Here is a 16090-nt window from a genome sequence, read left to right as displayed (position 1 = left end):
TATTTCCAGAAGCCCCGCCCCCACGCTCCCATTGGTTGTCCCCGTGAAGCCCCGCCCCCCACCACACTCCCATTGGTTGTCCTCGCAAAGCCTCTCCTCCACAGCAATTCCATTGGCTGTCCGCGTGAAGCCCCGCCCCCACCACACTCCCATTGGTTGTCCTCGCAAAGCCCCTCCTCCACAGCAATTCCATTGGCTATCCCCGTAAAGCCCCACCCACAAACTCCCATTGGTTGTCCCCGTGAAGCCCCTCCCCCACAACACTCCCATTGGCTGTCCTTTCCAAGCCCCTCCCGCACCACACTCCCATTGGTTGCAATCGTTTATTGACGCTCCGCTCAGCCAATCACAGCGCACAGCGCCCCCCGCCGGCACTCTTCCCTCAGGGGCGGGGCTTGCTCTCCAATCCGGAAGGGGCGTGGCTACGAGTAGCACGTGCCCAGCGTTCCAACCAATGAGAGAAGGGGACGCTCCCGGGGGGCGTGGCCAGAACCCACTGCGCCGGCTGCTCCCACCTGGAATGGAAGGAGAAGCCAGAAATCGTGGGCGTGGCCAAAACCCCATTAGCCCCGCCCCCCTCACCTAACGACGCTTCTCACCATTGGCTGACCAGCGCCTGGAGGCGGGGCCAAGCCTCGATGCGGCTCCGGCATTGGTTGGCGAAGTCGCGGAGGTGGGGCAACATCTCAGCCAATCGCTTTTCGCCTTCATCCGGCTGCTCGGTGGGCGGAGCCTCTGACGGATCTGAAAGGGGCGGGGCTTACGTTTCGCTCCGGCCAATCACGTGTCGAGTTCTCCCCAACCCTCCCGTAAGCCCCGCCTACCGCTCTCACCGATTGGCTCAGCGCAGGCTCCGCCCATCGCCCGCAGCCAACGGAGCTCCTCCCTCAGCACCAAGGCCCGCCTCAATGCATCACGTGGGGCCTTTTAATTTTTTTTGGGGGGGTTAATTAGTTAATTAATTAGTTAATTGTGTCTGGGGGGGGGGGGGGGCACAGCGACCTCCAAACTCAGGCTCCACCCCCCCCCCACTGGATCCCAATTAAGGACCCCCCCCATTTATACCCTCCCCCCCCCAACCTATAGGACCCCCCACCCAAATCCCCCCCCCCTTTTCAGAGCCCCCCCCACCCATAGGTGCCCCCCCCCCACCCCTAAATCCCCCCTCAGACCCATAGGACCCCCCCACCCCCCCCTCCAAATATGGGACCCCCCCCCAACCTCAGTTCCCCCCCCCAGACTCATAAGAATCCCAGTATCTCCCCATTTAACCCCCCCCCAACCCATGGGTGCCCCCCCTTAAGGACCCCCCCTAAACACAAGATCCCCCCCCACCCCAAAATTGCCCCCCCAGCCCCATAAGATCCCAATTACCCCCATTAGGGACCCCCCCCCACCTATGGACCCCCCCCAACCCATGGGTGCCCCCCCCTTAAGGACCCCCCCCAAACATAAGACCCCCCCCACCCTAAAATTCCCCCCCCAGCCCCATAAGATCCCAATTACCCCCATTAGGGACCCCCCCCCCACCTATGGACCCCCCCCAACCTATGGGTGCCCCCCCCGCCCTGAAGGACCACCCACAAAATATGCGACCCCCCCACCCTAAATCCCCCCCCCAGCCCCACAGCACCTCAAAATCCCCCCATTTCAGACCCCCCCACCTATGGACCCCCCCAACCCATGGGTGCCCCCCTTTAAGGACCCCCCCCAAACATAAGACCCCCCCCACCCCAAAATTCCCCCCCCAGCCCCATAAGATCCCAATTACCCCCATTAGGGACCCCCCCTCCCACTTATGGACCCCCACAAACCCATGGGTGCCCCCCCCTTAAGGACCCCCCCCAAACATAAGACCCCCCCCAACCCAAAATTCCCCCCCCCAGCCCCCATAAAATCCCAATTACCCCCATTAGGGACCCTCCCCCAATTTAGGGACCCCCCCCCCTCCCACAGGACCCCAAAATCCTCCCCCCACCTATGGAACCCCCCCCCCCACTTATAGACCCCCCCCAACCTATGGGTCCCCCCCCCCCCCAAAGCACCACCCCCAAAATACGCGACCCCCCCACCCTAAATCCCCCCCCAGCCCCACAGCACCCCAAAATCCCCCCCCCATTTCAGACCCCCCCACCTATGGACCCCCCCAACCCATGGGTGCCCCCCCTTTAAGGACCCCCCCCAAACATAAGACCCCCCCCACCCCAAAATTCCCCCCCAACCCCATAAGATCCCAATTACCCCCATTAGGGACCCCCCCCCAATTTAGGGACCCCCCCCCAACCTCACAGGACCCCAAACACCCCCCTTTAGGACCCCCCCACTCCTACAGACTCCCCCTCATCATAGGTGCCCCCCCCCCATAAAGACCCCCCCCCCAAATATGGGACCCCCCAACCCCAAAATCCCCCCCCCAGCCCCACAGGACCCCCAATATCCCCCCATTTATGACCCCCCCCCCAATTTATGGACCCCCCCCCCCCACAGGACCCCAAAATCCTCCCCCCACCTATGGAACCCCCCCCCCCACTTATAGACCCCCCCCAACCTATGGGTCCCCCCCCCCCCAAAGCACCACCCCCAAAATACGCGACCCCCCCACCTTAAATCCCCCCCCCAGCCCCACAGCACCCCAAAAACACCCCCATTTCAGACCCCCCCCACCTGTGGGACCCCCCCCCCAACCCATGGGTGCCCCCCCCTTAAGGCCCCTCCCCAAACATAAGACCCCCCCCCACCCCCCATAAGATCCCAATTACCCCCATTAGGGACCCCCTCCCCCACCTATGGGACCCCCCCCCAACCCATGGGCGCCCCCCCACCCCCAAAATCCCACCCCCACCCATAGGACCCCCCCCCAAAAAGTCACCCCCACCCCTCAGTGCCCCCCCCCCACCCATATGTGCCCCCCCACCCCCAAAATCCCCCCCCCAGCCCCACAGGACCCCCAATATCCCCCCATTTCTGACGCCCCCCACCCATAGGACCCCCCCCAAAAAGTCAACCCCCCCCTTCAGTGCCCCCCCCTCACCCATAGGTGCCCCCCCACCCCCAAAATCCCCCCCCCAGCCCCACAGGACCCCCAATATCCCCCCATTTATGGCCCCCCCCACCCATAGGACCCCCCCAAAAGTCGACCCCCCCCCACCTCAGTGCCCCCCCCTCACCCATAGGTGCCCCCCCACCCCCAAAATCCCCCCCCCACCCATAAAACCCCCCCAAAAAGTCACCCCCCCACCCATAGGTGCCCCCCGCCCCCCCCAAAATCCCCCCCCCAGCCCCACAGGACCCCCAATATCCCCCCATTTATGGCCCCCCCCACCCATAGAACCCCCCCAAAAGTCGACCTCCCCCCCCCCAGTGCCCCCCCACTCACCCATAGGTGCCCCCCCCCACCCATAGGACCCCCCCCCAAAAGTCACCCCCACCCCTCAGTGCCCCCCCCTCCCCAAAATCCCCCCCAGCCCCACAGGACCCCCAATATCCCCCCATTTATGGCCCCCCCCACCCATAGGACCCCCCCCTCAGTGCCCCCCCCCACCCATAGGTGCCCCCCCCCCCACCTTATAGAGCGGCAGCCCCAAACTCTCACAGACCCCCAGCAATGGGTGCTCGGGGAGCAGCAGCGGGGGGGCCCTAAATTTACATTTGGGGGGGGGGTTAAAATTCAATGATGATGTCATGGGGGGGGTCTTCAAAATCCTGGGACCCCCCCAATAAAATTACGACCCCCCCAAACCCATAAACCCCCCCCCCAGCCCCATAGAATCCATAGGAACCACCCTCAGTATGAACCTTCCAGGACCCAAATCTGTGAGATTTTAGGATGGGGGGGGGGTTAAAATTCAATGATGGCGTCATGGGGGGGGTCTTCAAAATCCTGGGACCCCCCCATAAAATTATGACCCCCCCCCAACCCCACAGAAACCCCATAGAACCCATAGGAACCACCCTCAGTATGAACCTTCCAGGACCCAAATCATTGGGATTATTGGGGGGGGGGGGGGGGGGATTTGGGGGCGTTTTTATGGGGGGGGGGATGGGATTTTAGGGTGGTTTTTTTTTGGGGGGGGGTCTCAATACTCACCCAAAGGTGGGGGTGGGGGCGGGGGGGGTCCCAGTGCCCCCCTAGACCCAAAAATGAACCTTCCAGGACCCAAACCGATTAGATTTGGGGGTTCTACCCACTAAAAATGAACCTTCCAGGACCCAAATCTTGCACATTTTGGGGTTGGGGGGGCACAAAATCCTGGGACCCCCCCATAATAAAATCACGACCCCCCCAAACCCATAAAACCCCCCCTGCCCCACAGAAACCCCATAGAATCCATAGGAACCACCCTCAGTATGAACCTTCCAGGACCCAAACTGTGAGATTTTAGGATGGGGGGGGGTTAAAATTCAATGATGACGCCGTGGGGGGGTCCTCAAAATCCTGGGACCCCCCCCATAAAATTACGACCCCCCCCCAACCCATAAAACCCACCCCAGCCCCATAGAAACCCCATAGAATCCATAGCAATGCCCCTCAGTATGAACCTTCCAGGACCCAAATCTGTGAGATTTTAGGATGGGGGGGGTTAAAATTCAATGATGGCGTCATGGGGGGGGTCTTCAAAATCCTGGGACCCCCCCCATAAAATTACGACCCCCCCAAACCCATAAAACCCCGCCAGCCCCATAGAAACCCCATAGAATCCATAGGAACGCCCCTCAGTATGAACCTTCCAGGACCCAAATTGTGAGATTTTAGGATGGGGGGGGGGTTAAAATTGAATGATGACGTCATGGGGGGGTCTTCAAAATCCTGGGACCCCCCCCATAAAATTACGACCCCCCCCCAACCCCACAGAAACCCCATAGAATCCATAGGAACCACCCTCAGTATGAACCTTCCAGGACCCAAATCATTGGGATTATTGGGGGGGGGGGGGGAATTTGGGGGCGTTTTTATGGGGGGGGGGATGGGATTTTAGGATGGTTTTTTTTGGGGGGGGGTCTCAATACTCACCCAAAGGTGAGGGTGGGGGTGGGGGGGGTCCAAGTGCCCCCCTAGACCCAACAATGAACCTTCCAGGACCCAAACCGATTAGATTTGGGGGTTCTACCCACTAAAAATGAACCTTCCAGGACCCAAATCTTGCACATTTTGGGGATGGGGGGGGCACAAAATCCTGGGACCCCCCCATAATAAAATCACGACCGCCCCCAAACCCATAAAACCCCCCCAGCCCCATAGAAACCCCATAGAACCCATAGGAACCACCCTCAGTATGAACCTTCCAGGACCCAAATCTTTGGGATTATTGGGGGGGGGGGGGGGGGGATTTGGGGGCGTTTTTATGGGGGGGGGATGGGATTTTAGGATGGTTTTTTTTTGGGGGGGGGTCTCAATACTCACCCAAAGGTGGGGGTGGGGGCGGGGGGGGGTCCCAGTGCTCCCAGTGCTCCCAGTGCCCCCCCCAAACGGAGCCCCCCCTCCTGCAGAGCCAATGGGAGGGGGGTCAAAGCAGCCGCCGCCTCTCGGGTCTGGGGGGGGGAAGGGGGGGGGAATTAAAATGGTGGGGGTTTTTTTTGGGGTGGGGGGGCATTTTGGAGGGGGATGGGGGGGTTTATGGGGTGGGGGGGGCATTTGGGGGGGGGGTATGGGGGGGCATTTGGGGGGGTTGGGGGTCCTGGGGGGGTTATGGGGTTTTTTTGGGGTGGGGGGGCATTTTGGGGGGGGGTATGGGGGGAAATGGGGACCTGGGGGGGGGAGAGAGGGGGGGGGGATTAAAATGGTGGGTGTTTTTTTTTGGGTGGGGGGGCATTTTGGGGGGGGTATGGGGGGAAATGGGGGCCTGGGGGGGGGGTAAATAGGATTTGGGGGGGATTTGGGGGTCCTGGGGGGGGGGGGAAATGGATTTGGGGGGGGGAAAATGGGCATGGGGGGGTTATGGGTTTTTTTGGGGGGGGGTATGGGGGGAAATGGGGGCCTGGGGGGGGGAAAATAGGATTTGGGGGGGATTTTGGGGTGGTGGGGGGGGATATGAGGGAGGGTTTTGGGGGTGGGGGGCATTTGGGGGGGGGTTTGGGGGAAATGGGGGTGTTATGGGGTTTTTTGGGGTGGGGGGGCATTTTGGATGGGATATGGGGGGGTTTATGGGGTGGGGGGGGCATTTTGGGGGGGGTATGGGGGGAAATGGGGGCCTGGGGGGGGGGTAAATAGGATTTGGGGGGGGATTTGGGGGTGGTGGGGGGGGATATGAGGGGGGGTTTTGGGGCTGGGGGGCATTTGGGGGGGGGGTTGGGGGAAATGGGGGGGTTATGGGGTTTTTTTTGGGGGGGGGGGGCATTTTGGAGGGGGATGGGGGGGGTTATGGGGTGGGGGGGCCATTTTGGGGGGGGTATGGGGGGAAAAGGGGGCCTGGGGGGGGGAAATAGGATTTCGGGGGGGGATTTTGGGGTGGTGGGGGGGATATGAGGGGGGGTTTTGGGGGTGGGGGGCATTTGGGGGGGGGGTTTGGAGGTAATGGGGGGGGTTTATGGGGTTTTTTTGGGGTGGGGGGGGCATTTTGGAGGGGGATGGGGGGGTTATGGGGTGGGGGGGGCATTTTGGGGGGGGGTATGGGGGGAAATGGGGGTCATGGGGGGGGTTATGGGGGCGGGTTTGGGGGTGGGGGGGCATTTTGGGGGGGTTGGGGGTCCTGGGGGGGTTATGGGGTTTTTGGGGGGGGGGGGGGAAATAGGATTTGGGGGGGATTTTGGGGTGGTGGGGGGGATATGAGGGGGGGTTTTGGGGGTGGGGGGCATTTGGGGGGGGGGGGTTGGGGGTCCTGGGGGGGTTATGGGGTTTTTTTTGGGGGGGGGGGGCATTTTGGAGGGGGATGGGGGGGGTTATGGGGTGGGGGGGGCATTTTGGGGGGGGTATGTGGGGATAATGGGGGGCCTGGGGGGGGGGAAATAGGATTTGGGGGGGGATTTGGGGGTCCTGGGGGGGGATATGGGGGGGCTGGGGGGGTTATAGGGTTTTTTTGGGGTGGGGGGGCATTTTGGAGGAGGATGGGGGGGGTTATGGGGTGGGGGGGGGCATTTTGGGGGGGGTATGATCGAAAATGGGGGCCTGGGGGTGGGAAATAGGATTTGGGGGGGGATTTGGGGGTGGTGGGGGGGGATATGAGGGGGGGTTTTGGGGGTGGGGGGCATTTGGGGGGGGGTTTGGGGGAAATGGGGGGGTTATGGGGTTTTTTTGGGGTGGGGGGGCATTTTGGATGGGATATGGGGGGGTTATGGGGTGGGGGGGCCATTTTGGGGGGGGGTATGGGGGGAAATGGGGGCCTGGGGGGGGGGAAATAGGATTTGGGGGGGGATTTGGGGGCCGTGGGGGGGAAATAGGATTTGGGGGGGGGATTTGGGGGTCCTGGGGGGGTTATGGGGGGGCTATGGGGTGGGGGGGTTTGGGGGGGGTTCTGGGGGGGTTCTGGGGGGGTTTTTTTTGGGGGGGGGGAGACATTTTGGGGGGGTGTATGGGGGGGTTATGGGGTGGGGGTGGCATTTTGGGGGGGGGGTATGGGGGGAAATGGGGGCCTGGGGGGGGGGAATAGGATTTGGGGGGGGATTTGGGGGTCCTGGGGGGGTTATGGGGGGGCTATGGGGTGGGGGGGTTTGGGGGGGGTCCTGGGGGGGCATTTGGGGGGGGTTGGGGGTCCTGGGGGGGTTATGGGGTTTTTGGGGGGGGGGGGGAAATAGGATTTGGGGGGGATTTTGGGGTGGTGGGGGGGATATGAGGGGGGGTTTTGGGGGTGGGGGGCATTTGGGGGGGGGTTTGGGGGGAAATGGGGGGGTTATGGGGTTTTTTTGGGGTGGGGGGGGCATTTTGGGGGGGTATGGGGGGGTTATGGGGTGGGGGGGGCATTTTGGGGGGGTGTATGAGGGGAAATGGGGGCCTGGGGGGGGGGAATAGGATTTGGGGGTCTCACTAATTAGAGAAGGGTCTCACTAATTAGGGGAGGGCCTCATTAATTAGAGGAGGGTCTCACTAGATAGTGGAGCGTTTCATTAATCAGGGGAGGGTCAGACTAATTAGAGGAGGGTCTGACTAATTAGAGGAGGGGCTCACTAATTAGGGGAGGGTCTCACTAATTAGAGGAGGCTCTCATTAATCAGGTGGGGGTCTCACTAATTAGAGAAGGGTCTCATTAATCACGTGGGGGTCTCACTAATTAGAGGAGGGTCTCACTAATCGGGGGAGGGTCTCACTAATCAGGTGGGGGTCTGACTAATTAGAGGAGGGTCTCACTAATTAGGGGAGGGTCTCACTAATTAGAGAAGAATCTCACTAATCAGGGGAGGGTCTCATTAATCAGGTGGGGGTCTGACTAATCAGGGGAGGGTCTCACTAATTAGAGGAGGGTCTCACTAATCAGGGGAGGGTCTGACTAATTAGAGGACGGTCTCACTAATTAGAGGAGGGTCTCATTGATCAGGGAAGGGTCTCACTAATTAGAGAAGAATCTCACTAATCAGGGGAGGGTCTCACTACTTAGAGGAGAATCTCATTAATCAGGGGAGGGTCTCACTAATCAGGTGGGGGTCTGGCTAATTAGAGCAGGGTCTCACTAATTAGAGGAGGGTCTCACTCATCAGGTGGGGGTCTGACTAATTAGAGGATGTTCTGACTAATTAGAGAAGGATCTCACTGATTAGGGGAGGGTCTCACTAATTAGAGAAGAATCTCACTAATCAGGGGAGGGTCTCATTAATCAGGTGGGGGTCTGACTAATCAGGGGAGGGTCTCACTAATTAGAGGAGGGTCTCACTAATCAGGGGAGGGTCTCATTAATCAGGTGGGGGTCTGACTAATCAGGGGAGGGTCTCACTAGATAGACGAGGCTCTCACTAATTAGAGAAGGGTCTCACTAATTAGGGGAGGGTCTCACTAATCAGGGTAGGATCTCATTAATCAGGGGAGGGTCTCACTAATTAGAGGAGGGTCTCACTAATCAGGGGAGGCTCTGACTAATTAGAGGACGGTCTCACTAATCAGGTGGGGGTCTGACTAATTAGGGGGTGGTCTGACTAATGAGGAACTCGTTAACGAGGGGCTCTCACCCGTCGCTGCAGCAGCCGCAGCCGCTCGGTGCCGCCGGCGCTGCGTTGGCCCAGGAGCCGCAGGCGGCGCTGCGTCCGCAGCTGCACCAAAACGGCCCTTTTGCAGCCCAAAATCAAAGCCCCCCCCCCACAAAACCCCCCCCCCACCACAACCCCAAACCCCACAGGACCCCCCCACTCTGCGCCCCCCCCCCAAAAATGTTGCCCCCCCCAAGGAGGATCCCGAATCCCCCCCCCCAAAATACCCCCCATCCACCCCAAATCCCCCCCCAAAATGCCCCCCCCAGGTCCTCCAAACCCCCCCCAAGACCTCCAACCCCCCCAGAACCCCCCCAGGACCCCCCCACTCCGTGCCCCCCCCCCCAAATTTTACCCCCCCACCCCAAACACCCCAAGTCCCCCCCCAAACTCCCAAAATGCCCCCCCCCCCGAAATGAATCCCACCCCCCCAAAATCCCCCATTTCCCCCCCCCAAAATGCCCCCCCAGGTCCTCCAAACCCCCCCCCAAGACCTCCAACCCCCCCAGGACCCCCCCACTCCACGCCCCCCCCCCAAAAAATGCTACCCCCCCCAAGCAGGACCCCAAATCCCCCCCCCAAATCCCCACCACCACCCCCAAAATCCCCCATTTCCCCCCCCCAATGCCCCCCCACCCCCCCCATGACCCCCCCACTGTGCCCCCCCCCGAAATTTTAACCCCCCCCAACCAGAACCCCAAATCCCCCCCCCAAATCCCCCCCACCCCCCCAAAATCCCCCATTTCAACCCCCCAAATCCCCCATTTCCCCACCATAAAATGCCCCCCCCAGGTCCTCCAAACCCCCCCCCAAGACCTCCAACCCCCCCAGGACCCCCCCACTCTGTGCCCCCCCCCCCAAATTTTACCCCCCCCACCCCAAGGACCCCAAATCCCCCCCCCAAATCCCCCCCCCCCCCAAAATCCCCCATTTCCCCCCCCCAAAATGCCCCCCCCAGGTCCTCCAAACCCCCCCCCAAGACCTCCAACCCCCCCAGGACCCCCCTATGACCCCTCCCTCTGTGCCCCCCCCCCCCAAATTTTACCCCCCCCACCCCAAGGACCCCAAATCCCCCCCCAAATCCCCCCCCCACCCCCCCAAAATCCCACATTTCCCCTCCCCAAAATGCCCCCCACAGGTCCTCCAAACCCCCCCCCAACAACCCCAAACCCCACAGGACCCCCCCTGACCCCCCCCTCTGTGACCCCCCCCCCAAATTTTACCCCCCCCACCCCCAACACCCCAAGTCCCCCCCCAAACTCCCAAAAATGCCCCCCCCCCTAAAATGAACCACCCCCCCCCCAAATCCCCCATTTCCCCTCCCCAAAATGCCCCCCCCAGGTCCTCCAAACCCCCCCCCCAAGACCTCCAACCCCCCCAGGACCCCCCCTGACCCCCCCCTCTGTCCCCCCCCCCAAAAATGTTACCCCCCCCAACCAGAACCCCAAATCCCCCCCCCAAGTCTCCCCCACCCCCCCAAAATCCCCCATTTCCCCCCCCAAAATGCCCCCCCCCCAGGTCCTCCAAACCACCCCCCAAGACCCCCAACCCCCCCTGAACCCCCCCAGGACCCCCCCTGACCCCCCCGTCTGTGTCCCCCCCCCAAAAAATGTTACCCCCCCCCAACCAGAACCCAAATCCCCCCCCCAAAATCCCCCATTTCCCCCCCCAAAATGCCCCCCCCAGGTCCTCCAACCCCCCCAGGACCCCCCTATGACCCCTCCCTCTGTGCCCCCCCCCCCAAATTTTACCCCCCCCACCCCAAGGACCCCAAATCCCCCCCCAAATCCCCCCCCCCCCCCAAAATCCCCCATTTCCCCCCCCAAAATGCCCCCCCCAGGTCCTCCAAACCCCCCCCAAGACCCCCAACCCCCCCAGGACCCCCCCTGACCCCCCCACTCTGCCCCCCCCCCCCAAATTTTAACCCCCTCCCAACCAGAACCCCAAATCCCCCCCCCAAATCCCCCCCACCCCCCCAAAATCCCCCATTTCAACCCCCCAAATCCCCCATTTCCCCACCATAAAATGCCCCCCCCAGGTCCTCCAAACCCCCCCCCAAGACCTCCAACCCCCCCAGGACCCCCCAGGACCCCCCCACTCTGTGCCCCCCCCCCCAAATTTTACCCCCCCCACCCCAAGGACCCCAAATCCCCCCCCCAAATCCCCCATTTCCCCCCCCTAAAATGCCCCCCCCAGGTCCTCCAAACCCCCCCCCAAGACCCCCAACCCCCCCAGGACCCCCCCATGCCCCCCCCACTCCGTGCCCCCCCCCAAAAAAATCCCCCCTGACCCCCCCTCTGTGCCCCCCCCCCCAATTTTAACCCCCCCCTACCAGAATCCCAAATCCCCCCCCCAAAATCCCCCCCCAAAATCCCCCATTTCCCCCCCCCAAAATGCCCCCCCCAGGTCCTCCAAACCCCCCCCCAAGACCCCCAACCCCCCCCATGACCCCCAAACTCTGCGCCCCCCCCCCCAAATTTTACCCCCCCCAACCAGAACCCCAAATCCCCCCCCAAATCCCCCCCAAAATCCCCCGTTTCCCCCCCCTAAAATGCCCCCCCCAGGTCCTCCAAAGCCCCCCCCAAGACCTCCAACCCCCCCAGGACCCCCCAGGACCCCCCTACTCTGTGCCCCCCCCCCAAATTTTAACCCCCCCCCAACCAGAATCCCAAATCCCCCCCCCAAAATCCCCCCCAAATCCCCCATTTCCCCCCCCCAAAATGCCCCCCCCAGGTCCTCCAAACCCCCCCCCAAGACCTCCAACCCCCCCAGGACCCCCCCTTCCCCCCCCCACTGTGTCCCCCCCCCCAAATTTTAACCCCTCCCAACCAGAACCCCAAATCCCCCCCCCAAATCCCCCCCACCCCCCCCAAAATCCCCCATTTCCCCCCCCCAAATGCCCCCCCCAACCCCCCCATGGCCCCCCCTCTGTGCCCCCCCCGAAATTTTAACCCCCCCAACCAGAACCCCAAATCCCCCCCCCAAATCCCCCATTTCCCCCCCCCAAAATGCCCCGTTTCCCCCCCCAAAATGCCCCCCCCAGGTCCTCCAAACCCCCCCCAAGACCCCCAACCCCCCCAGGACCCCCCCATGCCCCCCCCACTCCGTGCCCCCCCCCAAAAAAATCCCCCCTGACCCCCCCTCTGTGCCCCCCCCCCCCCAATTTTAACCCCCCCCAACCAGAATCCCAAATCCCCCCCCCAAAATCCCCCCCAAAATCCCCCATTTCCCCCCCCCAAATGCCCCCCCCAACCCCCCCATGACCCCCCCTCTGTGCCCCCCCCCAAATTTTAACCCCCCCCAACCAGAACCCCAAATCCCCCCGCCAAATCCCCCCCACCCCCCCAAAATCCCCCATTTCCCCCCCCCCAAAATGCCCCGTTTCCCCCCCCCCCAAAATGCCCCCCCCATGTCCTCCAACCCCCCCCCCAACCCCCCCATGCCCCCCCCCCAAAAAAAATATTTTAACCCCCCCCCCCCCCCCTTACCACAGCGATTTGGCCCCGCGCTGCCCGGCTCCTCATTTCCTCCCATTTTTTTTTGGGGGGGGCCACATTTTCTCGGGGCTGCGGCCCCTTTAAGGAGCGGAGCCCCCCCAAAAGCCCCCCCCGCGTCCCCTCCAGAACTGCCACCAACAGCGCCAACCTGGGGGGGGGCACAAAATTCAAGGGGGGGGCACGAAATTGGAAGGGGGGGGGGGCACAAAATTAGAAGGGGGGGGAAATTTGGGGGGGGGAACAGAGTGGGGGGTCCTGGGGGGGTTTGGGGGGGGGCACAGAGTGGGGGGGTCTTGGGGGGGGGAAATTTGGTGGGGGGGGGCACAGAGTGGGGGGGTCCTGGGGGGGTTTGGGGGGGGGGGGCGCAGAGTGGGGGGGTCGTGGGGGGGAAATTTGGGGGGGGGAAGGAGTGGAAGGTCCTGGGGGGGGGAAATTTGGTGGGGGGGGGCACAGAGTAGGGGGTTGTAGGGGGGTTTCGGGGGGAAGAAATTTCGGGGGGGGGGCAACGGAGTGGGGGGGTCGTGTGGGGGTTTGGGGGGGAAAATTTGGGGGGGGCAAAGAGTGGTGGGGTTGTGGGGGGGGAAATTTTGGGGGGGGGCACGGAGTGGGGGGGTCGTGGGGGGGGGAAATTTGGGGGGGGGAAGGAGTGGAGGGTCCTGGGGGGGGGAAATTTGGGGGGGGGCATGGAGTGGGGGGGTCCTGGGGGGGCTCGGGGGGGGGCACAGAGTGGGGCGGTCGTGGGGGGGAAATTTGGGGGGGGGAAGGAGTGGAAGGTCCTGGGGGGGGGAAATTTGGTGGGGGGGGGCACAGAGTGGGGGGGGGCGTGGGGGGGTTTGTGGGGGGGAAATTTGGGGAGGGGAGGAACGGGATGGGGGGGGTCGTGGTAGGGGGGGAAATTTGGGGGGGGGGGCACAGAGTGGGGGGTCGTGGGGGGGGAAATTTGGGGGGGGTGAAGGAGTGGAGGGTCCTGGGGGGGGGGAAATTTGGGGGGGGGCACAGTGGGGGGGTCGTGGGGGGGGGAAATTTGGTGGGAGGTTGGGGGAAGGAATTTGGGGGGGGGGAACAGAGTGGGGGGGTCCTGGGGGGGGGAAATTTGGGGGGGGGCACGGAGTGGGGGGGGTCGTGGGGGGGAGGGCAACTTGGGGCGGGGGGCATGGAGTGGGGGGGTCATGGGGGGGTTTGGGGGGGGGCACAGAGTGGGGGGGTCGTGGGCGGGAAATTTGGGGGGGGCAAAGAGTGGTGGGGTTGTGGGGGGGGAAATTTTGGGGGGGGGCACGGAGTGGGGGGTCCTGGGGGGGTTTGGGGGGGGGGGCGCAGAGCGGGGGGGTCGTGGGGGGGGAATTTGGTGGGGGGGGAACGGGGTGGGGGGGTCCTGGGGGGGGAAATTTTGGGGGGGGGGGGCACAGAGTGGGGGGGTCGTGGGGGGGGGATTTGGGGGGGGGGAAGGAGTGGAAGGTCCTGGGGGGGGGAAATTTGGTGGGGGGGGCACAGGGTGGGGGGGTCCTGGGGGGGTTTGGGGGGGGGGGCGCAGAGTGGGGGGGTCGTGGGGGGGAAATTTGGGGGGTGGCACAGAGTGGGGGGGTTGTGGGGGGGGGAAATTTGGGGGGGGGAAGGAGTGGAGGGTCCTGGGGGGGGGGAAATTTGGGGGGGGGGCACAGAGTGGGGGGGTCGTGGGGGGGAAATTTGGGGGGGGGCACAGAGTGGGGGGGTGCTGGGGGGGAGGGAATTTGGTGGGGGGGGGAACGGGGTGGGGGGGGTCGTGGTAGGGGGGGGAAATTTGGGGGGGGGGGAGCACAGAGTGGGGGGGATCTTGGGGGGGTTTGGTGGGGGGGGGGCACAGAGTGGGGGGGGTCATAGGGGGGCTATGGGGGGGGGGGAATAGTTCTCACTTTTGTGCCCCCCCCTCGCCCAGTTCCTCCTGCAGTTTCTGCAGCCGCTGGCGGAGGGGGGGCAGCCGTGCAGCCGCGGGGGGGGCGCACGCCCAAAGCCCCCCCACAAAACCCCACGATTCCTATTGAGAACAAGGGCAAAAATTAACAGCCCTATTAATAACCCCATAAACGCCCCCTCCCCCCCTCCACCCCATAAACCCCCCCCCCTCCCCCCCCCCGCCCCATAAACCACCCACCCCCCCCAAATTGCCATAAATGCCCCCCCCAGCCCCATAATCCCCCACCCCCCCCAGGACCCTATTAATGACCCCCCCCACCCCCCCAACCCTATAAACCTCCCTGAAAACCCTATAAATGCCCCCCCCACCCCATAAACCCCCCCAAAAACCCCATAAATGCCCTCCCAGGACCCTATTAATGCCCCCCCCACCCTATAAACCCACCTGAAAACCCTATAAATGACCCCCCCCCCCAGGACCCTATAAATGCCCCCACCTCATAACTCCCCCCCATGATCCTATAAACCCCCCCATCCCATAAACCCCCCAAAAACCCCATAAATGCCCTCTCAGGACCCTAATAATGCCCCCCCCCACCCCATAACCCCCCCCATGATCCTATAAAACCCTCCCCATCCCATAAACCCCCCCAAAAACCCCATAAATGCCCTCCCAGGACCCTATTAATGCCCCCCCCAACCCCATAAACCCCCCTGAAAACCCTATAAATGCCCCCCCAGCCCCATAACCCCCCCAAAAACCCCATAAATGCCCCCCCCAGCCCCATAACCCCCCCCAGGACCCTAAAAATGCCCCCCCCCCCCCCCAAAACCCTATAAATGCCTCCCACCCCATAAATCCCCCCTAAGGACCCTAAAACCCCCCCCACTCCATAAATCCCCCCCCTCACGGCCCTATAAATCCCCCCCCCCCCCATAAACCCCCTCAAAAACCCCATAAATGCCCCCCCAGGCCCATAAACCCCCCCTCCCAGCCCCTAAAAATGCCCCCCCCCACCCCATAAACCCCCCCAAAACCCTATAAATGCCCCCCCAGCCCCATAACCCCCCCCCAAGACCCCATAAATGCCCCCCCCGCACCCCATAACCCCCCCAAAACCCTATAAATGCCCCCTACCCCATAAATCCCCCCTAAGGACCCTAAAACCCCCCCCACCCCATAAATCCCCCCCCCACGGCCCTATAAATGCCCCCCCCACCCCATAAACCCCCTCAAAAACCCCATAAATGCCCCCCCAGCCCCATAACCCCCCCCTCCCAGACCCCATAAATGCCCCCCCCACCCCATAACCCCCACAAAACCCTATAAATGCCCCCCCAGCCCCATAACCCCCCCCTCCCAGACCCTAAAAATGCCCCCCCCACCCCATAACCCCCACAAAACCCCATAAATGCCCCCCTCGCACCCCATAACCCCCCCAAAACCCCATAAATGCCCCCCCAGCCCCATAAATTCCCCCCCTCCCCAGATCCTATAAATGCTCCCCCCACTCTTAAAGCCCCCCCAGGACCCTAAAAGCCCCCCCTCCCCCATAAATTCCCCCCCACCCCATAAATCCCCCCTAAAGACCCTA

General features: G+C 63.0%; 2 protein-coding genes across 3 annotated transcripts in view; both read right to left on the bottom strand.

The window, feature by feature from the left end:
* Positions 1-309: 309 nt before the first annotated feature.
* On the bottom strand, positions 310-4269 carry LOC116241525 (uncharacterized). 2 transcript variants are annotated; one of them, XM_090128090.1, is made up of 5 exons: positions 4088-4269; positions 3564-3636; positions 825-924; positions 600-744; positions 310-515 (listed from the first exon to the last, which is right to left on the bottom strand). In XM_090128090.1, exons 3-5 carry the CDS (start codon positions 859-861, stop codon positions 383-385), a joined length of 315 nt encoding a protein of 104 aa, XP_089984216.1. In that variant the 5' UTR covers positions 862-924; positions 3564-3636; positions 4088-4269; the 3' UTR covers positions 310-382. The 2 variants fall into 2 exon arrangements, with proteins under 2 accessions (XP_089984216.1, XP_089984217.1); XM_090128091.1 differs by having other exon boundaries at positions 834-924; positions 4088-4257.
* A 1128-nt stretch (positions 4270-5397) lies between these two features.
* Positions 5398-16090, bottom strand: part of HAUS5 (HAUS augmin like complex subunit 5) — a 33772-nt gene continuing 23079 nt past the window's right edge. Inside the window, exons 12-15 of the mRNA XM_090128074.1 lie at positions 14495-14616; positions 12597-12753; positions 9091-9171; positions 5398-5529 (exon numbers count right to left, since the gene is read on the bottom strand). Coding sequence (XP_089984200.1) covers positions 5398-5529; positions 9091-9171; positions 12597-12753; positions 14495-14616 — 492 coding nt within the window. The remainder of the gene's footprint in view (positions 5530-9090; positions 9172-12596; positions 12754-14494; positions 14617-16090) is intronic.

Source organism: Phasianus colchicus, chromosome 32 (genome assembly GCF_987193195.1).
Source record: "Phasianus colchicus chromosome 32, bPhaCol1.hap1.1, whole genome shotgun sequence".
Taxonomy (NCBI): Eukaryota; Metazoa; Chordata; class Aves; order Galliformes; family Phasianidae; genus Phasianus; species Phasianus colchicus.
The sequence above is the reverse complement of the archived record's forward strand: the minus strand, read 5'-3'. Positions and strand labels throughout refer to the sequence as shown.